The 25936-nt window shown below is 40.3% G+C and overlaps 3 protein-coding genes across 5 annotated transcripts; all 3 read right to left on the bottom strand.

Annotated features, from left to right (window-relative positions):
- Positions 1–1113: 1113 nt before the first annotated feature.
- LOC131137544 (uncharacterized) lies at positions 1114–2698 on the bottom strand. Its single transcript, XM_058085642.1, has 2 exons — positions 2085–2698; positions 1114–1858 (listed from the first exon to the last, which is right to left on the bottom strand). Exons 1-2 carry the CDS (start codon positions 2272–2274, stop codon positions 1179–1181), a joined length of 870 nt encoding a protein of 289 aa, XP_057941625.1. The 5' UTR covers positions 2275–2698; the 3' UTR covers positions 1114–1178.
- Positions 2699–2846: 148 nt separating this feature from the next.
- Positions 2847–9605, bottom strand: LOC131137543 (solute carrier family 35 member E2A-like). Of its 2 annotated transcripts, none has more exons than XM_058085640.1 (9): positions 9310–9605; positions 8639–9039; positions 8397–8532; positions 7822–7949; positions 6617–6737; positions 6376–6429; positions 6212–6308; positions 5772–5917; positions 2847–4254 (listed from the first exon to the last, which is right to left on the bottom strand). In XM_058085640.1, exons 2-9 carry the CDS (start codon positions 8919–8921, stop codon positions 4023–4025), a joined length of 1197 nt encoding a protein of 398 aa, XP_057941623.1. In that variant the 5' UTR covers positions 8922–9039; positions 9310–9605; the 3' UTR covers positions 2847–4022. The 2 variants fall into 2 exon arrangements, with proteins under 2 accessions (XP_057941623.1, XP_057941624.1); XM_058085641.1 differs by having other exon boundaries at positions 6236–6308.
- A 3408-nt stretch (positions 9606–13013) lies between these two features.
- nadka (NAD kinase a) lies at positions 13014–25682 on the bottom strand. Of its 2 annotated transcripts, XM_058083672.1 has the most exons (12): positions 25520–25682; positions 23580–23741; positions 22045–22128; positions 17544–17673; positions 17366–17474; positions 17183–17268; positions 16999–17101; positions 16808–16926; positions 15011–15110; positions 14221–14378; positions 13944–14026; positions 13014–13728 (listed from the first exon to the last, which is right to left on the bottom strand). In XM_058083672.1, exons 2-12 carry the CDS (start codon positions 23729–23731, stop codon positions 13584–13586), a joined length of 1269 nt encoding a protein of 422 aa, XP_057939655.1. In that variant the 5' UTR covers positions 23732–23741; positions 25520–25682; the 3' UTR covers positions 13014–13583. The 2 variants fall into 2 exon arrangements, with proteins under 2 accessions (XP_057939655.1, XP_057939656.1); XM_058083673.1 differs by lacking the exons at positions 22045–22128; positions 23580–23741; positions 25520–25682 and adding an exon at positions 19930–20792.
- Between the last annotated feature and the right edge of the window lie 254 nt (positions 25683–25936).

Below are 25936 nucleotides of genomic sequence, written 5' to 3'. Positions count from 1 at the left end.
GTCTCTAAAATGTATCTTTTAAAAAAAATTACTGTTCTGAGAACCACTGACTGAAATTCAGTGATTTTTACTTTTACTAGAAAATGCGATGACTGGAATAATCCAGAAAATCAATTCCTGATTTAATTCAATTCTTATCTCTTCTGTGTTGCCTTGATTGTTTTATTTAGTGATTAGGTTTATTTTTGCAGAGCGTTAATCAAGTATTTTGGGTTTTTTTCCATGAAGGGCCTCACCTGCCACCACATGACCGATTAGTACCAAATACATCACGTTTGACTTACCCCATTGCTCTTGATAACGAAAGGCAACTTCATTGTTGGTCAAATCCGCTCCCCCAAATTGTGTCATTTGAGTTAAATGTGTTTCTAAACATCTTGGGATGTCGTCAGGCTGGGACAGTATTGTCGTCCTGGATGTACACTCAATCAGACTTTTAACGCCATATGATAACGGATTCTTGGAATCCATTTTTAGAAAATAATAGTTGCTTCCTTTAGAAAACCCTGTGTGTGTTGGTTAGTTGAAGTTTGCAGAGCATGATCACTCTGAAGCTCCTGTTGTAAAGACACACAAAGACTGTGTCAGGCATCAACAAGTGCTTTTAAATGCATTTCTCAATAAGGCATTATGTCATTGTGTGACATCACCCACATATGAGGTTATGTGGCATCACAGGGCTGTATGTTGTCATTGTAGTACGTAACTACCATGTCTATCCACATTACCACCAGGTGGGACAGCTAAAGCATTCCTGGTGTTGCAGATGGGATGGCGATAGCTGCATCACCCATGTAAATAGTGGATCATTCTAGCAGTGCTGCAGTCTGCCAATGAATGAAATAAATACAAACGTCAACAGAGAGCGGTGCGCTGCACGTTTACGCCAGTGTAAATTTGACAAGGCAAGTTTGCTGACTGATGTTTTAGTATTACATTGTGAAACTTGTGTGACACAGCCTTGCTATTTTAATCAGGAATGGGGCGTTTTATTCCAATTGAAGCCTTTAAATCGACTGGAAAAATTATTTGTTTACGCTTCATCGTATTCTAGTTCTGTAATTTGCATTTGTGCAGTTGTAGATGAAATTTAGACTTTTAGAGTTTGTTCTCATTTCTTTATTTGATGAAAAATCATTTAAAATTAAATTTCATTTACCAAAATACTTCCAACAGAATTACACTTTAGGACTCAGTGGCACAAGTTCCGGATCGAAAATCATTCCCCCCTTGGGTCTATACGGGACCCGTATCTCAGATCCAGGCCCTACCTCAGGTTTTTTAACACCCCGGTATCTATGGACTGTTGGCACTGTGCTGGTTTGGACTGTCTCCAATTTGATCTCCAGATCCGACTGATCTTTGGATTTATGATACATGCAGTCTTCCAGTGAGCAGGTGAAATTGTCACTCATTGTTTTGGACTTTTTCCCCTTCAACTTCTTTTGTAGAGAGATTTTCTGGGAGTTGGGTGAGAGTTGGGAGTATTTGATGGTATGCACCCCTTTCTTCTCCTCTTTGGTATATTCGCACACTACCCGTGTTTGTGTCCCCTGCAAAGAAGCCTTGTATGGCAGCTGAGCCACGACGGAGGCTGCTGACTTTTTAGCCGGTTTTGTGTCCTTTTGGCTGGGGACCCTGACCGTAACCGCCTGTTGGGACTTTTTCCGTTGTGATGATCCGTATATGTCCACAGAAGCAGATAGGGGGATCTCTTCATACGGCAGCGACAGCGGTATTGATAGTTTGTCGTTGCCCAACAACGTTAATGACTTGGAAACGGACACAGACGTGGACAACCTCACTGCTGCTTCTCCAATTTGTCGTCGTTTGCTGAGGCGTATCAGGAAGTCGTTCTCTATAAAGGACAATAAACAGTCAACATAGGAAGCATGTGGATGTATAGGTCATTATAGCTTGGATTTGCCTGGGAATATTCGAATGGAATTGAACATTTGGATGTATTTTGCGCAACATGCCAACAAAATTATTGGGTGTTGTCAATGTTCAAACCCAATGCAATCATTATATAATAAATAAATATATATATATAATGAATTTCATACTGAACAATCCAGACTTACCCCACTGCTCTTGATACCCAAAGGCGATTTCTTTAAGATCTGTCAACTCAGGTCCTCCATATTGTGTCATTTGGGTGAAATGCGCCTCTAAGAATGCAGGGATGTCACCAGGCTGTGACAGCAGCACCGCTCGGGAAATACACTCAAGCTGGCTCCTAGCGCCGTATGGTAACAGATTCTCGGAATCCATTTTGAATTATGACAATGTTTCTGTCAGACAAGTGACAATTTTCAGAAGCTGCTTATTCTGGGGAAAAAATGGTTTCAGAGGCGCAAGGACTCTGCCAAGTATCAACAGTGGCTTTCAGACGTATCGGTCGTGGATGAAAGGGATTGTGTCATGAGAGCTAATGAAGCATCTTATGTGACATCACTTAGCTATCGGAGGTTGAGTGACATCGTAGAGCTGTGTGATGTATGTGCTAGCTCTCTAGCTTGGCAGATCGCTACGTCTCAAGTACCTGCGGCATAAAAGTAGGAAAAAAAATAATAGGAGTGTAAAGGTGACTATAGGGGTGTTACTTCATGTATCCGGAGCTCTAATGTTAAAAAATGAATTCATATGAATGAGGTCATAAACATTCATTCATTCATTGATTTGCATATCGTCACGAGGGTCGCTGGAGCCTATCCCAGCTGTCTTCGGGTGAGAAACGGGGTACACCCTGGACTGGTCGCCAGCCAATCACAGGGCACATATAGACAAACAACCATTCACACTCACATTCATACCTATGGACAATTTGGAGTCGACGTCATAAACAGGTTTTACAAAAAGATACCATTTATTAACATTGAATCCTATATCATGGAAATTAATTTATCATAGCCGGGACCAGAACCATCCATAAATTGGTGGCGGGGGTATGTTGGAGCCTATCCCAGCGGGAAAATTTTTCTTTGTATGTTCCACAACATTGAATGAATAAACACGCTCAACATTGTTCACTTGGAGCTATTTACCTACTGAACATACACACGGGACATTTTGAATATTTGCCTTAAGGAAGCATTAAAAAAAGTCAAATTGAGAGTAGGATTATTGAAAACCAGAAACACCCACGGGGGGTTTAAAATGGCAAAGTTGTGTGCCAAACACAAGTCAAATATACTGCTTGTTGAGGAAAGTGCCAAAAAAAAAAAAACACCACAAGGCACAAACATTTCCCGAGCACTAGCCTGAAGGAATGCTTGTCATGATTACAGAGAAATAAATTTTTTTTTTTAGATTGGTCATCAAGGTGCCTTTTGCTTCAACGTGTGACATTCAAGTGTTTATGAAGGGAATAAAACAGCAGATGTACACACGTGCTCCGACATAACCTTTTTGAGTTAAATGGACTTAAATTGACTTTTTCCCATTTGCTATATTTTCATGCGTAAGACACTTTATTTTGTGCATGTTTTTTTGGGGGGGATAGGGGGTTACAACACTACAGTCACTCATTCAAACTCTTGTTTCACCTCTTTAAGGTGCCTCAGCTTCAAACCCAGCATGCTCTGGGGAAAGGTCACGATTGAGGATTAGCATTCCCAGAATGCAAAAATCTGCCTGCCATGTGTTTCAGACAAGCCTTCCAAATGTGTCCAAGTGGTCTAGATCTAGTCCTTGCCGCGTCTGCTGGGCATGCATACTTATAGGACTATGGCTGCCGTACATCCAGTAGCTGCTGTCCCACACAAGATATTAGCTAGCACACGCTGAAGTTGTAAGATTTCAAGTCACGTAGCTAAAAAGATGGACACCCTGAGCTTCCCCATTTTTTTTAGTGGCTTGAGTGTTGCAAAGGAATGTCCCACAAGAGGTTAGCAACGTCCGACATGTGCCCCTTTTCCGAATTGAATCATACCTGAAAAGTTGATCAAGTAAATATATAAGTTGGTCCTCCATTACTGGAATTTATGCATCATCCTAAGCCTCGATTCCATTTAAAGTCGTCAGTCAACCTGAGGGCCTTGTTGGAGATCTTGGTCCTGCGCTCGTTGTTTGTAGTTCTGCTGAGCAGCCATGGCCTGGAAGCGCTCCCTCTGGGCCTGCCTGGCTTTGTTGTACAAGAAGACTCCGACGAACACGAGGACGGTGCCCGTGGCGCTGAGCATCGTGATCTGATTGCTGAACACGATGACGCTCAGCCAGACGGACATGGCGTGCTTGACCGTGCTAGCAACACTGAGGGAGCGATGACACAAGTATCAACATTGACCGTTATTCTCCAATATGGACAATAGCACAAGGCAATTCATTCCAGATGGGGTTTTCTGCATGTACAAACATATTTAAGACTTTTAATGACAGATGGGTATTGGACTACATTTGTATTAATGATCAGTTCATTGGTTCTTTTTTAAGCAGTGGGGGAAATCTCTCTGAATGTTCTCAACTCCTGTTTCGATGCCAGTGTTGTATTGAACTGAGTAATGCTGCCCCGAGTAGTCACATTGGTTGCTTTAGACCAGGGGTGGGTAAACTACGGCCCGGGGGCCTCATCTGGCCCACCCGTTCTTTCTACAGTATTTCATTTAAACTCAACATACAACCTGGCACCTTTTGATGGTTGGAGTAGCTGTTTTATCAATTTCGTTATTTGAGGTGGTCTGTTGTTTACAAAATGCTCTTGGAAAAAAGTTATTAATAAATTAAATTAGATGTGTTTAAATTAAATGTGTTATAAATTAAATTTATTATTGTTAGTTATTATTATTATTATTAATAACAATAAGAAAAAATAATAAATTGAATGAAATTTAATTCAAATAAATTAAATTAAATGTATTGTAATTATTATTTAGTTTTATACTTTATTATTCATAATAATAATAGTAAATTTAATTCATAACATTTAATTTAAACATATATAATTCCATTTAAACTAAATTTATTGTTAGTTATTATTAACATTGTTAATAATAAAAACAACAATAATAACAATAACAATAAATTGAATGAAATGTAATTAAAATAAATTAAAATGTTATTGTTATTATCGTTGTTTTTATTATTATCATTAACAATATTAATAATAATAAACCATTGTTGTTATTGTTATTATTATTGTTGTTATTATTTTATTGATAATAATAATAAACAACAAAAACAACAATGTTTTATTATTATTAACATTGTTAATAATAATAAAAACAATAATAATAATAACAATAAATTGAATGAAATTTAATTAAAATAAATTTAAATGTTATTGTTATTATCATTGTTATTATCATCATTATTATTATTAACAATATTAATAATAATAAACCATTGTTGTTATTGTTATTATTATTGTTGTTATTATTTTATTGATAATAATAATAATAATAATACCAATACATTTTATTCATAATACACTTTACATCAAATAAATGATCTCAACGTGCACATGTAGCAGATTGCATGACACTTTTATGTGTAAAAATATACGTGTAAAAATGGACTGTTACATGTAAAATACTATATAGTCTGCCCCCCCCCCCCTCGTCAATTTTGTTAAATCAATGCGGCCCGTGAGTCAAAAATTTTGCCCACCCCTGCTTTAGACAGTAAACAATAGCGCCTCTGCTGGTAGCAGCCAAGTAGTGCACTCCATTCCACACTAATTCTTAACCATGAATCTACTGAGTCCATCTCGACTTTACCGATGCCAAAAATAATCTCTCGCCAGCCTCAGTGAATACAGGTGTGTACGCTACCTGAAAGTGACCGGAGAAATGCGTCCCATGAGAGCGTAGGCGGTGACGCTCTGCAGGTGGAACAGACCGCCATTGAAGAGCAGCAGCAAGATGATATCTCGACTGAAGGTGAAGCTCTGTCCACTCTTCTCAGTCATTGGCGTTTCCTGAAAGGCAGACAACATTCACACCGGGGACAGGGAGGTTCAAGTATGTAGTGATGCAATGGAGGCCTCACGGCTGGACGACCACCACACTGCGTTCCTTTACGGGTTTAAAGCACAAAGGGGCTGCCAGTGTGACCATTTTGAATGTTTTGGTAAATATTACATGTAACTCCAGTGAAACCTTGGCTAGTGTCGTTAATTTGTTCCAGAAGGTCTGACTGACAATTTCAAATGCATATAAATACATATAATGATGAATGAAAGGGATAAACGGACATCTAGGTTCACTTTTACCTTCACTGAAGACCAAGAACCTACCAAGAGGAAAATCCAGGCTGGGATGAGCATGATGATTGCTGCTGCACTTGTGTAAAACTGTAATTCCGGAGGGCTGCAACAGAGGAATGAAAATCAGAAAAGTGGAATTCTACCGTAAATACTGTGGCTTTTGCATTTACCTGAACTTGTACGTGTCGCCACTCAGCAGTTTCTTGGAGAATACGTTCTGTAAACTAATCAGGGCGAGAGAAGGTCAAATTTCAGTGCCGTGGCTACGTGGGGGTTGCTAATGCTAATAGGTTCATTATATTTGAGCATACATCAACTTACAATGGAATACATAAGAATACAATTCACACTTCACATGTCTAAAAGGAGTAGGAAGAAGCAAAGCTTATTAACCCCCCCCCCCCTTCGTACCAGTCCATAATGTTGGTGGAGAGCGCGGCGGAGAATCCGAGCATGTTGAAGCTCAGCTCTGTGGCCGTGCAGAGCGCCAGGCCCGCCATGACGGGAAACAAGGAGAGGTTCACCCACAGGCCTGTAGGGGGAGCACCGACATAAGAGGCTAGCTAGCTTGGCACGCAATTAGCAGTTCACGGACAATCTGATCATATTGTTTACAGCTGCAGTCCTGCTGTCAATCTGGTATTGACTATCTTATCCACATAGATATTTCCAGTGACTTAACACAAGTGAATAGCTGACATTTAACTCATTCGATCCCAGACTATTTTCAAAAGCCGTCCCTCTCGGCGCTAACCATTTTTTGATGATTTTAGGCACGTATACATGGACCCAAATATTCCAATTGCATTCGTTTTATTTGCTTAAACGGAAAGAATGTAACCTTTGTATACACCTCATTCCGAAAGAAAAGTACCAATCTGAATGGATATATAATGGGATTCACGGGGTGGAATATTCCTTTCTCCAATCTGATTGAGGTATCTTGTACCCGCTCAAACAGAAAGTTGTCAGGTTGCATTCTTCGTGGTGTTTTTCTTCTGTTGTTTATTGGCGGTTGGCAAGCAGCTTTTGTGTGCATTACCGCCATCTGTGGAACAGAATCTAAATCCTTCTATACGCTATTCACACGTATAGTTTTATTAAAAAAGAAAATGTATATCTATATAAAACATGTCTGAGTTTAATTATAAAATTAGCAAGATTGAATACAGAGTTATTCCAACAAGTGAAAGAAAAACTCAGGGAAGTCGGTATTGATGATGTTTAAGTTTTACTGCATATGCCCCATTAACTATTCTGTTTGATTATAGTGGTGCATGTAGACAAGAGATAGGAATATTCCTTTCCATGGATACCATTGTTTTCGGAAAGGTCATTTGGAAAGATTCCATTCGGAAAGAGAAAAACTCCTCATGCTCCTAATGCCTCCTAATGCTTCTCGATTATTTTCTGTCATGTCCCCCCTAAAGGAAAGAAAAGATACAGGCCGAGGTCTTATAAAATGAAATTTCTGCCACTTCCTGGTTGTTTTTCGGCTCAAAACTGCATCAAACATGCTCTCTTCTGTTGTAGAGTTGCATCATCACCTCTGAAACGTAAAAGACGTACAAATACGTCTTTGGTAGCGAATGAGTTAATATGATGAATTTCGATACCTGTGTACTCCCCAAGAATCAGCCTGGACATGATGACAGTGAAGATGGGTGCGGAGCTCTTCACAGTCTCTGCAAATGACACCGCCACGTTTTTCAGGCTGACCAAGCCCAAAACCACTGTGGTGAACCTGGCAAACAAGTACAAAGTTCATCAGAACCAGATTAAACAAGTAACTAAACCACCGAGCAGTAACATAAAGTATTAGAAAGGAAACTCATCATTCACAATCCTTATGAGTACATATTTCTTTCCCTTTTCTGTGCATTATAACACCAGAAAAAGTTAATATGAGCTAGTTAACAATGCATGTTATTGGGACACACCTATTTGAATGGTTTTTCATTTGGTATACATTCTGTGATCAGTCAAGAGTACATTGATGATGACATGTAACAGTATCTCGAGTGCTAGGTGTTTATTTGAGGGTGCAGCTAGACACACAGATGTCAGTCAACTATTGAATGGGATCTGTTACTTCTGTGTAACAGAAGTAACAGATCTGTACTGTTGGCAGCAGAACTAGCAAGGTTAAGTCCATCTTGGACGTGCTGCACAGCTGTAAGAAACGGCTTACCTCATCAGTCCAACAAAGAGCATGATCATGATGAAATTGGGGGGGAAGTCGTTCCTGGACTTGTGTTGGTACAGGCAGCAGGGCATGAACATCTTGAGAAAGCCAATGATGGTGGTGGAGAGCATCTGAACAGCACCTAGGATGGACAAGGGGAAAAGATAGGAACGTCTATCTGGGTTTACTTAAGACTTTTGCCTGTATAGTTAATAAATTGGTTATGATGGCATCTGCTTGTTTCCTACCCAGCATGCTCGGCTGCCCCTCCAGCAGCGACAGGATATACTTGTTGAGGAAGAGGGTGCAGAAGCTGAAGAAGTACCAGAGGCACAGGTAGGCAAGGGAACGCCGTTTCCAGACCCCGGGGCCTGCCTGGATCACAGTGGTCTCTGTGACCGTGATCTTCAGCACCTGATCACTTGGTAGACTCTCGCTGCGGGCCAACACCACTCGCTCCTGACGGATGTGAAACGGTACCAGGAAGCGCCACAGTGAGTGCCTGCTGGCAGGCATTGCCCCTGCTGCCATGGACCCCTCTAAGGATGAAGGTCCTGACAGTAAATAAGCAAAGGGGGCTCTGCAGCAATGCCTGTATGACTAAGTCATCTTCTGATGTTCTTGAGACATCCTGTTATTGATGCTGCACCTGCAATGCAACAAAAAGTAAACAAGAGAATGTCAACGCACCTCGTGTGAGTAACGCTGTAGCTTTAAGTATTCCAAACGATTCCACTTTTGGTCTGTAAATAACAGACTACTCAACATCTGTTTAATGTTCATCAGCCGCTATTCATGGCAACACGTCTGCTAGTCCAACCATTATAAACATCGAACCCAGGTCATTCAGGAAATTAAACACATTAGCGAACGATAATGCACAAAAGACTTAATATTAAAAGAGACAACATAATCTTACCACGAACTGTGTGTTCGAAAGTGTGTTCACCCTTCGACAGAGGGTCGAACACAAGCAGGAAGTAGAACGTTGACTTTAGCTAGCGGCTGTCGAGGCAACGTGGGCTGAAATTATGTGGATTTTGAAGATTCGAGGACAGTCGAGTCTTCATTTTAGTGTCCACAGTATGAGAGGTAGTCGTTTAACGCAACATCCAAAGCAGACTAACATTGTCTAATCTGACGCTTATCTGCGAGGCTGACTTTTGGACGTGGCGGCTAATAGCATCAAGTTTGTCTTTGTGGCAAAAATGGCACGCCTTCAAAATAAAACATAATTTTCAACATTTTGGGATTTTTTTTGTTGAATTCCGTCATAATCTTAAAATATACCTCATGTTTCATGTTATTAAACTAAAAAATAGAGACATGAAGCGAAATACCATCCCAAATAATTATCATTTAACAGACGTGAATGATGCCATTTTGTGTTTTATTTGTTAAGTAAAATGTATGGGTTCCGGGAAGAACAATTGAATTATTAAGATAACTGGCTCAGCTTCTGCTCACGAGGCATTCAATGCCTCTGGTAATTTTCAAAAGCGACGAAAATTGAAATCCGTGTTCAAGCTGGCAGCAAACTGGTGCTTTCTATCATAGTTGGGTTTGTTTCAATCAAAATTGATATTAGTTTTAAATGCCCAAAATAACATGGTGTATTGGATCCAACTTCCGTCAGCCCATTATTGGTATAGGGTCGTATTGGGCAACAAGGGATGATTTGTTTGCGAAAGAGCGTCACATCTGACTGAACACACATCTTTGCAGGGAGCAAGCAACAAGGAGTCAGGGGTCAAAGGTCACTACAGCACACAAAGACCTGGGCCCCGTTTCACGAAGCAGGTTTAGTGAAAACTCGGAGTATGTTAACCCTGAAATGAGGGAAACTCTGAGTTTTCCGTTTCAAAAAGGGAGGTAAGTCAAACCAGAGACAGAGGAGTAACTCCAGCCTGTTTCACAGAGAGAGGTAACTTAACCTCGGTGTCAGTTACTATGGCAACAGACTCTGTGAACATAACCTGGTCGGGACCAGGTTTTCTTCAATGAACCTGGAGTTTCTTTCTGTCTCCGCCCTCTTACGCTACACACGGTGTGATTCATTCATTGTCGCGCGTGTTTAAAGCCAGTTTGGTTGTTTTTCATAATCAACATCACCAACAGCAGTAAAATAAACAGAAAGACAAAAAAAATTTATTTGGTCTTCTTTATTTCCAACAAATAAGGGAAAAAAATGGTTTCTTACTTTTTAATTGTTACAATCATCAACACAATTCACCTATGACCATGCACCCACCTCTAACTTGTGTTTTAATAATTCAATTTCCAGATCCGTTTTAGTTATCTGGCGGTCCAGCAGCACCATTTCTTTTTCTGTTTTTTGTACTGTTTTTAATAAATGCACTTTGTAGATTTCTTTTAGTGGTAGCTGGGAACACATAAGGATGACATTATACAGTTGCACATGAATTCCACTGAATTAACCTCTGGAATTTACTGAATATCTCACTGTGTCAATCTGTGCTGTGGAGGTTGAGGGACCCTCTTCCTGCTGCCCAGCCATGCTCTGTTAAAATGGATAAGAATCTGTTAATACTTCAGTGTAGGCTAAAAGTCACTATAATCCACCAAAGCATGTAAAGACATGTGAATGGAGAGGAAATCAGTAACATCAAGATTTTACCTCTGTAGGCCTCTCAGGCTCCCTCTCAGACACCACAGAGAAGGCAGCAGACATTGTGGTCCCATCATCTTCATCATCCTGTTTAGAGTGTTGTGTTTCACTATGCTATACTTTAAATATGGCATAATCTCTGGACTATTGGCTACTTACAGTTAAAGTGGCACATGGATCCACTAGACCAAGTACGCCTTCAGAATCTGTTGAGACAAAAGAAAAACACATGAAAGGGAAATTAACATTGAACTATAGGCCCAAAAGAAGTTTGAGGCCTAGGCCTATTGCATCTTATCAAGGCTGGTGGCTCCTGTGTAATCATGTCCGAGGATGAGGTTCCTCCAGGGATCCCCTCTGCGACTGGCCTCCCGACAGTCTGACTCATGGCCAGCTCCTCTGCCTCGGTCAGTTTTGCGGGCAGATGCCCGCTTTCTGTTGGCTGAGCAGAAGTTAGATGTTGCTTTTCATATGTCTGATTTACTGTATACAGGCGAGGACATTTATGTGTGTGAAAACAATATTGTGTTGGAGATAATGCACACTGAAACAGCCGCTGAATGATATTTAGTGGTAAACATGATTAAAAAGAGGCACCCTGACTGTTATGCTGAGGGCTTACCTGTTTGAACAATGTTTTTATATTTCATCTTCAGCTGCTTCCACGTTCTTTTTTCGCCGGTGGGATTACATCTAAGTGACATAAATTGTAGCTATAACACCATTCTACTTGTTTGCATCTGTAGCCTAATATTATTGTGATTACATAAATGTATATAATAAATTTAAACTTACGCATTGACTCGAGCAGTAATCTTCTCCCACGCCGACTCGCGTTCTTTCGCTGCTGCAGTGTTGCTTTTCTTTTTAAAAACGCTTTCAATGTTGCTTTTCTTTTTAAAAACGCTTTCAAATTCGCCGTATGACCGCATTAATATATCCAGTTCCAGAGGACTGAAATATGACGATCTTTTCTTATCACTCGTTGCCATGGTGAATCGAGGGAACGGGGCTCCATTGATGAGGGCTTTTTTAAGTGTGGTGCACGCGCTTAACTCAGAGTGAACAAACTCTGTGTTGATTGAACCAATTGAAATCACCTGTTCTGAAACCCGTAACTCAGAGTTTCCTGTCTCAGAGTAGATCAACTCAGAGTTCAGGGTTAGACTCCAGAGTTGGTTGAACCTGCTTCGTGAAACGGGGCCCTGATCATGGAGTCACATTTTCACGGTTTAGTAAACAAAAATCGTCTCCTGCTGCAGTCACTGGTTAATATATTGTCCATAAAGGTGGCACAGTGGTCTGTTGTTCTACTTGGTTTGGTCCTTTTGGGAAATCAACTCTAGCTATACATTGTCTATGAAGTCAAACCAGTTTTCAGAGCTTCTCATGGCATCATATATGATGTTTAAGCCCTTTTCCATTTCCACGTTGGCATAATCTGTAGTATTTGTTCTAGATTGGTCTCGCCCAAAGCCAGCACACCCCTGCGACTCGAAGGATTTAAAATTTTTCACATCACTGCCATCTTTATGTTGAAGGTTACTTAAATATGGCAGAAAATATATTAAAAAAACATGTGCTGTTTCTGAATATTTTTCCAGAATATTCTGTGCCTTGTTTGCGTGTTTTGGATGGAAAAATTCAGATCCAAATAAAAAGGCTGAAGCATTCAAATGAGATGAAACAATATTGTATTGTACAGTACTTTTTTGTGATGACGTCAAATGTCCTTCTGAGCTGCAAATAACAACATGGTTAATAAAGTACCAAACAAGATTTATTTTCCCCAATGATGCAGTGTAAACAGGTGAATTTTAAAAGAGTCTTTACAAAATACATCTTATTAAAGTGTCACGTATGTACAATATATACTCTGACTTTTAAGAGCTCGGTTGGTCCTCTTGCTCATCTTCTTTTTCATTTCAAAATGCAACGGAATGTTGCCATGGCGACAAGATATGTCTGATTAGGCCACACACGTACACACGCACACACACACACACACACACATCTATTGCTATGGCTTGAGAAGAATTTTCTATAAAATATAAACAGATATTCATCATAAAAATACAGCTGAGTGTAACTAACTATGTGTATGATTGCTGAAGTAGAAAAATAAGCATGACGTAAACGTTGACGTGTTATTTCCATACATTCATGATACCAGTGTTACAATAATAATAATAATAATGATTATGTAAGGCACAGTTTGCAATGCTGGTTCACTTTCTCCAAACAAATCATAGAATGTAGCAAGATTTGGTGACATGAATGTATAGTTGACCAGGTAGTTTACACTCTGAGGGTAAAAAGCGCTACAACACTCATTCAAAGTAGTGTTATAACGATATGAATGTGTGAGCACAAGAGTATCCCCAAAAACTTCCGCCAAATTGATTGTACGTAAGCGACTAGCCCCCAAACAAAGTGTGGCAAACTCTTTAAAAAAATCAGCTGTTTTTAGTAAAAAAAGGTGCTGGTTTTGTTGTAGGAAATGACTGTAAGCGCTAAGAAACAGAACAGCACAGAGCAAACAAAGTGTCGACCCCCCCGAAGGCTCAGAAGTCGTCCTCCGAGCTGAAGATGTTCTGCTTCTTCCTGACGTTCCAGTGCAAACACTGGGCCAGGCTCTCAAACCAGTCGTTGACCGGGTTGCGGAAGCATATGCATGGAACGGGGAAGCAGGAAGTGGTGATGGTAATACTGCAAAGAGAAGAGAGTCATGTGACTTCCTGGTTGAAGCAACACTGGGCGTTTGTTTCATGATGTCTTGTTTGCAGAACCTTTTCAATGAGTTACATAGAAGATGAAGAGCCTCCATTAGGATTATCCTTTTTGACCCCCCCCCATGACCCAGGAAGTATTGTTTATTGCTGTCTGTGCGCTAAGTGGGTGGGGACATCAATATGTGGACCAACCTGTCTCCATGACAGATCTCCTGGCGGCGTCTCCCATCAAACGACACCCAGGCTGTGTTTCTGGCATCGCATGACAGCATTATCTGAGGAATAATTAACACATACACATATTTTACATTTAATACAATGAAGCAGCCAAGTTCCACACAAAAAAAATCAAATTGTATCTAATTTGCAAGAAGCAAAATACAGTCAAGTGTTAATCTTGCAACATAACATTACCAAACTACCTGACCTTAACTGTGAAGCCACTTTTTGTGTGTTTGTGTGTGTGTACCTTCAGCTCCACTCCAGCAGGCACCACGATGGGTCTGAAGGACAGTGAGTGTGGGCAGATTGGAGTGATCATGATCGCTGGTACATTGGGGTGTATCATGGAGGCTCCTGCAGCCACTGCATATGCTGTGCTGCCTGTAGGTGTGGACACGATCACACCTGTGGACACGACACACACACACCAAACACAGACAGCCAAACTTGGGTTAAGATCATTAATTAATTCCAGAAGGTCTGATGAACCGTTTTTTTTTATATAGTTTTACAAATGTAGCTTGACATCAGTTACTGAGGATTTTTGACTGAAAGACACAATGTGGCAACAAGTTCAAGCACCACCTTCCTGTGTTTAGCACGAGTTGTTGCTTGAATGCAATAGTGTTTCCCACTTCAATACTGTAGAACCCTCCAATAATGTATAAGAAAATCATTTTTATTACATTCACATGCACCACGGCCAGTTGTGACACATTCTAGCGTGTCTAGATTATGTGTTGCAGTTCTGCCATGTTGTGCAATACTGGTGCCTCAAGTCAAGCCAGTCATCAGTGAAGAGACACACCTTTATCTCGCGGACTTTCCCCAACATGTTCCTGCTAAGCCTTAAAGGGGACCTTACTATGATTTTTTTCCGACCTTTGGTAAGAGTTTGGTGGATATTTCAAAAAAATAATGCCATTGACAGATAAAAATATTTTAATAACGTCTGCCTGAGCTTGCCTGGTAAACAGAGTGGATCGCATCTACAGCCACGCCCATAAGGAAGCCCCCACCACGACAATACAACTCACCGTCTCCCTGCACCGTAGTGATGAGATGTCCGTCCAGGAAGAGGTCGACGTTGGACAGGTACGAGGATGGCCCTCTGTCCACCACCACTTCATTCAGCACCTGAAACACAGAATCGTCACAATCATTAATGTGCAACTTCCTGTTGACAGTTTTTGATACCATCACCATACATGGAGACCATCCTTGCTGTTTTTCCACTACATAGTACCGGCTCTGCTCAGCTTTTACACTTCAAAACAGTACAGACAGAAACTGTAAAAACCAAGCTGCACTGAACGCATCAGTAACAAAAACAACTTCTCAGTAAGTCCGAGATGAGCGCTATAGCTATCGCTATATGAGAGCCACAGGCTGCTGCAGCAACGGGATTAGCTAATGTTAGCATGTGTTTATTTTGGTAATTTCTCTCAGTGTATCCCTAGACTAGAGTTTATATATACACTATATGGTATCATCTTAGCACATTCAGAACACCCGATGATCGACATACTAGAAATTACTAAAAATTAGACTGATACTCAATTTTGGTTGCCAAGAAGTCCAATAACCAAAATTTGGAGCCGATATTCATTTGTCATTTGCCTCTTGCATTGACACAAACATATTTTTTTAATTACAGAGTTAGCTTAAATAATATTTGTTTATCTATGATACCTTTTGCATGTTCTCCCTGTGCATGCGTGGGACTCCGGTTTCCTCCCACATTCCAAAAACAGTTGCAAATAATAATGGGCTAAGGCGTTCAATATGGTATTATTTTTACTCGGCATTCAACAAAATGTCCGTGAATAATTCTAGGACACAGTGGTTCACATAGGACTGCTATGTATTTGTGGCGGTGGTGATGTAATGACGTCATCACACAATTTGCATGCAATTGTAATGGGCGCGGCTGCACGGTAGTCAAGTGGTTAGCGCACAGACCTCACAGGAAACCCAAGTTCAATCCCACCCTCAGCCATCTCTGAGTGGAGTTCGCATGTTCTCCCTGTGCATGCGTGGGTTTTCTCTGGGTACTCCGGTTTCCTCCCACATTCCAAAAACATGCTAGGTTAATTGGTGACTCCAAATTGTCCATAGGTATGAATGTGAGTGTGAATGGTTGTTTGTCTATCTGTGCCCTGTGATTGGCTGGCCACCAGTTCAGGGTGTGCCCCGCCTCTCGCCCAAAGACAGCTGGGATAGGCTCCAGCACCTCCGCGACCCTCGTGAGGATAAGCGGTAGAAAATGAATGAATGATACCTTTTAAAATTCCAAATGATTGTGAGTAGAAAAGCCCATTTGGGAACATTCACAAACGATAACCATAAAAAAAAATTAAGCCAAATGCATGTCAAAAATGGCCTAAAAATACTATAATATTGTATTTTAATATACGTAGTCGCTGGTTTTGCCGACGAAGAAGCATCAGCAGGTAAAGCTGTGGCAGCAGAAATGGGGTTTTACATTTCATTTTTAATTATGCAGCTTAGTGGTGCTTTGGGAGGGCATTGAACATTTCTATCTGTCAAATCTGGTCACATCAAGTTGTAAATGTGTTGTGCGTATGTGTGATTATTACGCATTCATCACTTGAATGAGATTGCATGTCCTTTTAGTGATTAAGATGCTGTATATGATTTCCATGCAAAGCAACCTTCCTCAGCTCAAAGGCCACAGCTGAGTCATGATGATGTCATCCGGGGTTAGCCCACATGAAGTAGCTATCTCATTCTCCAACTACGAGGTGGCCCTTTATTGTTCTGCGTCTATGTTTGGACAACCTAAAGTCGCCTGTGTGCACGTGAGGTGTTACCTGATAGTATGCAGTTTTGTGGCCACTGTCTACGTCCCCGTTGGTCAGAAAGACTCCCTTCTCCCGCTCTCGGTGCACTCGGACTTTCAAGCGACTGCGCAGCACTATGGCAGCATTACCTATACATTAAAAGAAACAATTAATGCCTGTCCTTCACGACTTTATATAACGCTGTAGGAACATAACAATACCTTCAATAATTTGGGTGACTTGAGACTGATAGGTGTCAAATTTAAATGGTGTCAAGAAGCCCAGTGAGCCCAAATGGAAGGCCATCACTGGGGGGACACTCTCCTGCACAGCATAGTAGCGCTGCCTTACACAACAGTACTTGTAGATGGATTAAGCTGCACAATGTGTAGTCATGGTTCATACCTGGAAGAGTGAGGAAGCGTACAGCAAAGTTCCATCTCCACCAAGACAGATGATGAAGTCCACACGATTGGAGATGTCATCCAGATCTGTTGGGAGGCAAAACATTTAGCATGTTAAACCAGAGTCTACTATACGTGATAAAGGACTGCCTGTATGGATTATTTATTAACCGTATCATCATACCTTCTCTGAAAGTGCAGAATTTCTTCGTAATGGTCCCAAAGTTTTCATCATCGGAAATAGTCGGGTCCTCCAGAACCTTCTTTTCCACATAAACAATCATCTTTTTGACCTAAGAGAGAATAGGAAATGACATCACAACCTATAAAAACTAGTTCAGCATCCACTAGTTCAGCCATACCTCCGTGAGGAATATGCAGAGCTCCTTGAAAGGCAGAAGCAGGCTGGCATCTCGGATCTTCTTGATGACGAGGACGCTCTTGGGGGCCGTGTTCCACGTCAGTCTCTGTGTGGCGGGGTCCTGAATGTGCCTGTGGACAGGCAAACAGTTTTCACCGTCGAGGGAGTGAAACGCACATCTTGTGAGCCTCTTAAGCGGCTGAAGCGTATGCAGGAAGCAGCGTGTGGGTGCTATCCAATTATAAGGGCTATGGCTGAAAGCCTGCTGCCCGTGGACACCCTTGTGGTGTCCGCCGGGGTGTAGCACAGTCTGAAACATTTTATTCTCTGCCTGTTTTGTCAACTATCCACTCGATTTATTTGATTGTAGAACTTACACAGACAAACAAGCTCAAACACAGTCTGCGTTTTTATTTATTTTTTCACTTACTTACCTTAAGGCTATTTCAGCCACTGAGAGCTGAACTTCAGCAGCCCACCGTGGCATTTGGACTGGTCACATGTGGAGCTCTGTGGGTTTATGCTTATCAGTTATGTCTTAAGACTTTTATTCCCTTTCATAAACAAGACTCTGATTGCAGAAGTACTCTCAATTTGGGGATCAATGACGTACATAAAAAGAAAGGAAGATTATGACATCGGTGGGAAAATAGTGACAGTATAGTACAAACTCTGGCAGGAAGGATGGCACCGTACCGCACGGTACATGAGGTAAAATCACTTGTAGTGGTGCTACAAACTACAAATTCTGTGCAGTTTAATGCAGTCCAAGTTCAAAGACAACAAAAGTCAAGTGGTAACCACATTAATTTTAATTTTATAATTTTATAATTTTATAATTTTATAATTTTATAATTTTATAATTTTATAATTTTATAATTTTATAATTTCATAATTTTATAATTTCATAATTTTATAATTTTATATTTATTAAAAATTATTTAATATATTTTAATTTTTAATGTTATTTTTTAAATTTTTAAATTTTTAAATTTTTAAATTTTTAAATTTTTAAATTTTTAAATTTTTAAATTTTTAAATTTTTAAATTTTTAAATTTTTAAATTTAAGATTTAAAAATAAGATTTTGGTCTTAATGGCTTACATGTTATATCACCCAATGGATGGGGACCCAGTGATGGCCCTTTACGGGCAAGTCAAGTGAATGGGAAATATAATAACAAATAATCATGCTCGCTGACAGGGGCGGTTCTGGCTTGAATGCCGCCCTGGGGGGGATCGACTCTTGGTTTCATCCACATCACGTGGTGGACGTTTGATCACAGTTGCAGTTTTTAATGAGATACTTATTAAATTATTATCTAATATTTTATCAGATAAGTATACAAGTAACTGTAAACATAAGCCTCTGTCTTCATCCATTGTTTGTACAGTCAAACCTTTCAGTATTTATGTGAATGTTGGTCCCGTTTCCTTTTAAAAACTATTTATGTGCCATGATCATTGTGTTGTATTGAAACAATAGGGTGATGTGCAAGGTTGCAATACATGTAATATTCGTAGGTGCGAGTTTTTTTTGATGCAATTTAAGGCAAAATGAGGTTCAGACCTTCACTGTGAAAAAATATATACATAAAGGGACCTTCTGGTTTATACTGTATTTGTATTTTAGTACATTTGACCATTTTTATGCTTGAAAATGATGAATTTGGGGAAAAAAGATTTGCTTACATACCGTGGCAGAGTGAACGAACAATTTTCGAACTATGGTTTAGCGAGGGACAACTGTATGTACTAAAATCTGAGATGCATTATTTAAAATAAAATAAGCAAAATAATCTGCCAGAAGAAGAAAAGTAAAATGGTGTAAAATGGGGTTGTATCTTCTGTTGGCAGGTTACAGTACATTTCAGTAAGAAAATTGGTCTCACGTAGAAAGTGTATCGAAATTTGTTGCTGCACGCAGGAGGTCAGAAATGTCAAATATGGGGAAAATTCATAATCAAGAAAATGTTTCAATATTAGTCAGTTTAGTATAGAGTCAGAAAATACTAAAGAAAGTGGGTTAAAAAAATCAGGAACCTCTACAACACTATTTCCAATCTATAAGACAAACAATCCACAGAATGGACACTATTCATGACAATCAATTAAGCAAATAATGTACACCTGTGAGTCAATAACGTCATATTCTGTTAAATAAGCCTTAAAAACACGACATAATGTTGCATATTTCTGATGATGCAAAAGCTGTGCACACACTCATGCCGAAGCTGGAGTTTTGGGAAATCTCCATTTTTAAAAAGCTACTAATGCAAAGATAAATCAGTGTTTTTTAAATATCCGTATTGGTGATAAATATTCCATGCAGTAAACATGTCCCATCAGCTTTGACAAAGTGACAAAGAAAATGAAAAGCCCTCTCACCATTTCCACATTTTATTCTCCTTGTTGTTGCCTGCCAGGTCCTGCAATAACACCTTCATGGCTGTACACATGTGACTGGAATGGATTCTGCCGATGCTGCTTCAGCTGGAGAACCCTCCAAGAACCATCCTAGCCCCAAAGGCATCCTTGAATACGAGACACGAGTCGCCGAGCCTGTTCCGGTGGTCTAGTAGATACCTGGGCTAAGCCTGTGTACGCTGTGGTGGGGGGGGGGCTCAGCTAACAACCTTACTATCTATACGCACGGCTTCTATATTTGTCCCAGTGAGGACTTAAGACTAAAGCCTGCCGGTGCATTCTGCTACTGAATCAAACCTCTCGCTGGTTTTAAGCCTCCGCTGGGCCCTGCCCACACTGGGCTTTTAAGCACGCCCATTTCAGGGAAGGCCTTTCTTTCTTTTATTTATTTTTTTTATTTCAGGTGTGTTTCACAGTTAGCGATGCTCCTTTGCTTTGCCCAGAAGCAAGTGATCTACCTCTTGGCAGGCTGCATACAAACAGGAAATACGAGAGGGAAGAAAGGAGTTCAAAGTGTGTGAGTGAGTTTCAAAACAAATGGCCGAGAAGCAAGGGCTTCTACTTTATGTTGAAAATGAAATCATGTAAAAAACGTTTCTCAAACTCGTGTTTGTCAAGAAAATGGTTACGCAAGGGGAAGTGAATACTGTTAAAAGGGTGAATGATGTGTATCTTTGGATCGTAACAACCTTACATAAAGTGGAACTACCAGCAGTTTCGTTACATTGTACAAATGCCAAACATTTCTGGTATAAAATGCAGAAACTGACAGTTGGGAAAGGGCTGCTTTCTACTCTGAAATCAAACAAAATGTGTGGCAAGCCGGTCAGGGGAAACCCAGTAGAGACAATGAGTCTCATGTATTGTTGTTGCTGTTGAAAGACGGTGAATTATCGTTTTGTGTTCTTTGGTTATGCAGCAGCCTTTAAAAAAAAAAAAAAACAAGGCTCTGAAGAGCAGACAAGAGGCGTTACTAAATATTTGTAGGGGCACAAACTTGTATCTACATGATCTGCTGATGGGCTCCTTGTATGAGAACGAAGAATGTTTTATAAATAGTCGCTGGGACTGTGTAATGTAGTACAATCAGCATCCAAGTCATGTATGTGTGTTTGTGTTTGCATTCACAATGAGCGTGAACGCAGAATTGGCTCAAGGCAAGGTGTCACCTGTTTGTGTTTGCCGGAGTACTCCATAATGTATGCGTGAGACATTTTTATGAAGTCGGACAGAAGATACCAATTTAACTGTCAGACCTGTATTTGATTCGTGCAACAAACAGTTGAAATGACACTGCCGCTGTGGCTCTTGGCATGCTCTCGCTAATGAAGCGCAATGAGTACATCTAAGGATAAAATATAGTCAGATCATTATCTTCACTTCAGGGTGTGTGCATGCCATCGCAGTTTCACAACCACACCTCTTCCATAGTCAACGAAGGCTTCAAAAGAACAAAGCCTTTTGGGCCACACTGGCACGACAGTGTGGAAAAAGGCAAAACAACCCCTGCAGTCTTGAATTAAACATCATGATAGTGAAGTCCCAGGTGGATAAAACTAACCCTGCCTTGTGCAAATTCAAAGCAAAAACTCATTTTGAGTCTGCTGGCTGGCATTTTCATCATGAAACATGAGATACACGAAGTACACCTGAACTGTCTAATCACGCCGTCCAATACAACAGCTGTAGAACAAATATGCCCTTATAAGGAATAATAAAGCTCAGTTTTCATTGACACCGCAAGATAGGGATTCACGTGACCATATGTTCATAATAGCTGTTGTCGTTTGCAGTGGTTTAGAACTGCACTGCAGTTTCTCTTTTTTTGCATACCTTTTTTTAACTACAGGAAACAGATGTTCAATGTATAATATGTTAATGACAACAATTCCTTGGATCGCTTTTAGACGTGATCACTGTAGTATCGCACCTGAGAACTGAATTTTGTATATGATTTCAGGTTTCACACGGACAGCAAGGAGGATTCCACAATGTAGCTTTTTTTATTCTGAACCTCAGAAAGCAAGTCATGGTCTCTCCAACCTTTCAAGCAACAGTAACCTCTGGTGTACTTACATTACAGCGTGTGGATTCTGTAGCATGCATGCCTTTGGGCCAAATGTAGTCACAGGGCTTGGTCCGTGTAATGACTGGGTCCTCCTGAAGGGAAACAAAAGAGCGTTATTGGCTTTTTTAGTGTCCCCAACAATCCTAATCTTTTAATGGAGGTGAAAAAAAGAGGACACAAGAAAATATAAAAAATATTAGCGCTCCAATAAGCACATTAAAATAAACATAATACATTTTTTTGGACAGAAATGTTAAAATATTCAAGTTTTCATACATCCATATATTCTAAATACATTACTGCGTACTCCAATGTCACAAATAAGCGTCACTGACAAAAGTTGGAAGAAAAGTGAGACTGTGTTTTCAACATGGAATACAATGTTTTTCATGCATCTTTGTATCATTTCACACAAAATTGCAGTGTTAGGATAACCTGTTGAGGGCAAAGGTTAACAAACCCTTAATGTTTCACTTCCCCCTCAGAGAAAAACCCCCATCAACTTGCTAAAGCATACCCACAAGGCTTTGGAAACCTTGACAGGGAACAAACATTTGAGCCTTTTTTCAACCCATGTATTTCTTTGAAGACACTGATGACTGATGAATGGTGACACAGGGTTTCATGCAATGTGCGGCATGATGCAACATAGATCCTTTCACAAGGCAACTCTGGAAGTGTTTTTTTGTAACCATCACAGTGCAGCTCAAGCATATAATTTTATATTCTGTCCAAATAGGGCATTTAACACTTGGACACACCCAGGTGCAACACTCTAACCCATGCTGATCAAATCACATGGTTAATCACTTGTTCCGAATTCCAAACAACTTTATTGTAAACAGAGCCAACAAAAAGTCAAGCACACAAAAGGCTGACTTTATAGCTTCACTAACCTGTCTAACAAGGGGGAAACACCTAACCCAAATAAAGCAAACTCCACAGAGAGATGCCAGGTCTTGTTTGTGACAAAAAAACAACAACAAAAAGAAGCAACAAAAAGAGAGCTCATTTGTTGTGCTTTTCATGTTTTACTTACATTTTGTCACCTATGTTATTCCTCTTTCTTACAGCGCCCATTACATTCATTCATTCATTCAATCATTCATTTTCTACCGCTTATCCTCAAGAGGGTTGTGGGGGTGCTGGAGCCTATCCCAGCTGTCTTTGGGCGACACCTTGGAATGGTGGCCAGTCAATCACAGGGCACATATAGACAAACAACCATTCACACTCACATTCATACCTATGGACAATTTGGAGTCGTCAATTAACCTAGCATGTTTTTGGAATGTGGGAGGAAACCGGAGTACCGACTGCCGTGCAGCCGTGCCCATTACAATTACATGCAAATTCTGTGATGATGTCATTGTATCACCACCGCCACAATACATAGCAGTCCTATGGGAACCACTGTGTCCTATAATTAATCACAGACATTTTGTTGAATGCCGAGTAAAAATAAACCCCAACCGTATTATTTGCAACTGAGCAAACAACATTTTTAACTGCTTTAGAAGTAAAAGCCTCGGTAGTACACTACCTGTATTCAGATGAGGTGCTGGCCGAGGAAGTGCTCAGGCTGCGGGCCTTCCTGCTGCGTCGAGCCAGGCGGGTTCCAGCAATGTTGCCAGCGTCGTGGGCAGGCCAGCAGTAAGGGGTATTAGTCACTCGCACCTCTTCTGCACCGTCCATCTCAAGTTATCTGCCAGGTCACATCCATTATTCAGGGGGGTTACACCTACTTGTCAACAGCTATCTGGCTTGATTACACATGGGGTTGATTTGGCACGGAAGATCTTTTACAAACCAAACTGAGGATAAAAAAAAACATGCAACGCAGCATTCAAATTATCTACCTGGCCTTTATGTCATATAACCATAATGGACTTTGAAAACATTTAAAATTAGGGTTGGGCGATATGGACCTTAGCATATATCACAATATTTTTGGGATGTAAACGATATAAAATATAAGTCCAGCATTTAAAATATTATAATGACCCTTAAGGGTATTATGTGTTATGTGTTGTATTTGCGCATGTGTTGCTATGGAGAGATATGTTCCGGGTTTGGGAAGGAAAAGGGGGTGACGGACAGGAAGTGAGAGTTATAGGCGTGGGTTACAGCCGCAACAGTAGCCCTTGTTAGGGATCATTGTTCTTGGACCTTAATAAAAAAAACGGCTGTTGTTCCGCCCGTCTGGTCAGATGTTTGGCGGAGCGTAGAGTGTTACAATATGTTATAAATGTACAAAATATATTTTGTGTTGTACAAATGAACAAAGTAGCCAAAAAGTAATAACTAAATAAAGGAGCTATTAATATTATTACTATTTAATATATTAGGTTTAGCTGTGAGCTGGAGATAAATGTACAGAAAGAGAACGTTTCTTATCTCTCTTGTAAAACATAAAAAACTAACCTTCTATAATTTAAATTTAGTTTGTTCGTCTTTACTTTAGTTGTGTTGCTACTTAACTCGCGATTGAAGGCAGATGCCATTCAGGAAGGACGTCAGGGTAAACATGAGAGCACGTGACACAACCAGGAAGTGTTCAGACTGTCTAAATTCACAAGGCAGGAGGAGGAGCCTCCGAACGCTTGGCCTTCGCAGACCCCAGAGTCAGACACAGCCATTAGTGTTTATAGTGACAACGGTACGTTCCGCCGAGTAAATACCTCCTCACACGAATATTCCTTCTCCTCACGACGACATGATTTAATTCATCTTATGTAGCAACTCCGCTTGTTTAGGTTTATCATTTAGACCGGTGTAAGTCATTTTCATTGGTCGACTCCATACCGGTATCGCCCAAAGCTGCGTCTAACCTCGGCAGCAATAGCCCGGCTTGTGCAGGTCAACAATCCTGCCATGTTAAAAGACAGAAAGGATAGACTTTGGTTCAGATTCTGACTTTTTAAGGACACTTAAATTTAATCGGCAGATGAACACCCTGACTGAGATTATATAATTTTTTTTATAAATTCCTCCTATTTCTTATTTTTGTTTTTGGATACTCTGCTACTTATAATCACGTTACGATTACCAGTACATGTGAATACAAATCATCATTTAGCAGGGAAAAATACGGACAGTGCACAAAAATAAATGTTCGAATAAGTGATCGAGTGTCACAATCTAATTTGATCATGCCAGTTGTGTGCTAGCAAAATTAGTAATTAAATTGACAGCTACTCACTGTTCTACTTAATAATTATGTAACTAGCTGTAGCTGGCTTTGTAAAACACCTATCTTCGCTGATTAGCGGATTATCCACCATGATGATAGCGTTTCATAATACGGTATAATAACTACATTAAAATACCTCCCCTGACTTGACCGACGAGCAACAAGTTGAATGGTGACGGACACAGCTGCTATATCTACGCTGAGCTAGCAAAGCTAACGTGAAGCTGGTTCGCATGGTAAATGTATGACAGTATTCGGCACAAAAACGTAAAAGCATTCATTCAAGTTACCTTTCTCCACCCGCTGTTACGAAGGGCGACGCGAACTGCGAGAGGAGGATTGGTAGACTTAAACCCTCGCCATTAGTCAATGGGCTATCAGCAGTTCACCATCTTACAGGAACCATCACTTCCGAGTAGGGCCTGACAAATCAAGAGTCCGTTTGTTAATGACGTCATGGTGGGACTACCTGACCATCCCCACTCCCCCCAATTATTGTGTAAACGTTACCATGAACATAAATATATTTTATCCTCAATACATTCATAAAGGTATACACAAGTTTTCTACTGTCATATTGTGGGTGGTAAATGTAGTGTATTAAGCTTTTTAGTCCGTCCAACAGATGGGGACAGAGGAGCTGGAGTCTGCATTCACATTTAACACAAAGCAGCAAAAAAAAATAAAAAAAAAATAAACATCAAAAT

Source organism: Doryrhamphus excisus, chromosome 10 (genome assembly GCF_030265055.1).
Source record: "Doryrhamphus excisus isolate RoL2022-K1 chromosome 10, RoL_Dexc_1.0, whole genome shotgun sequence".
Taxonomy (NCBI): Eukaryota; Metazoa; Chordata; class Actinopteri; order Syngnathiformes; family Syngnathidae; genus Doryrhamphus; species Doryrhamphus excisus.
This window is presented reverse-complemented; position numbering and strand designations above follow the sequence as displayed.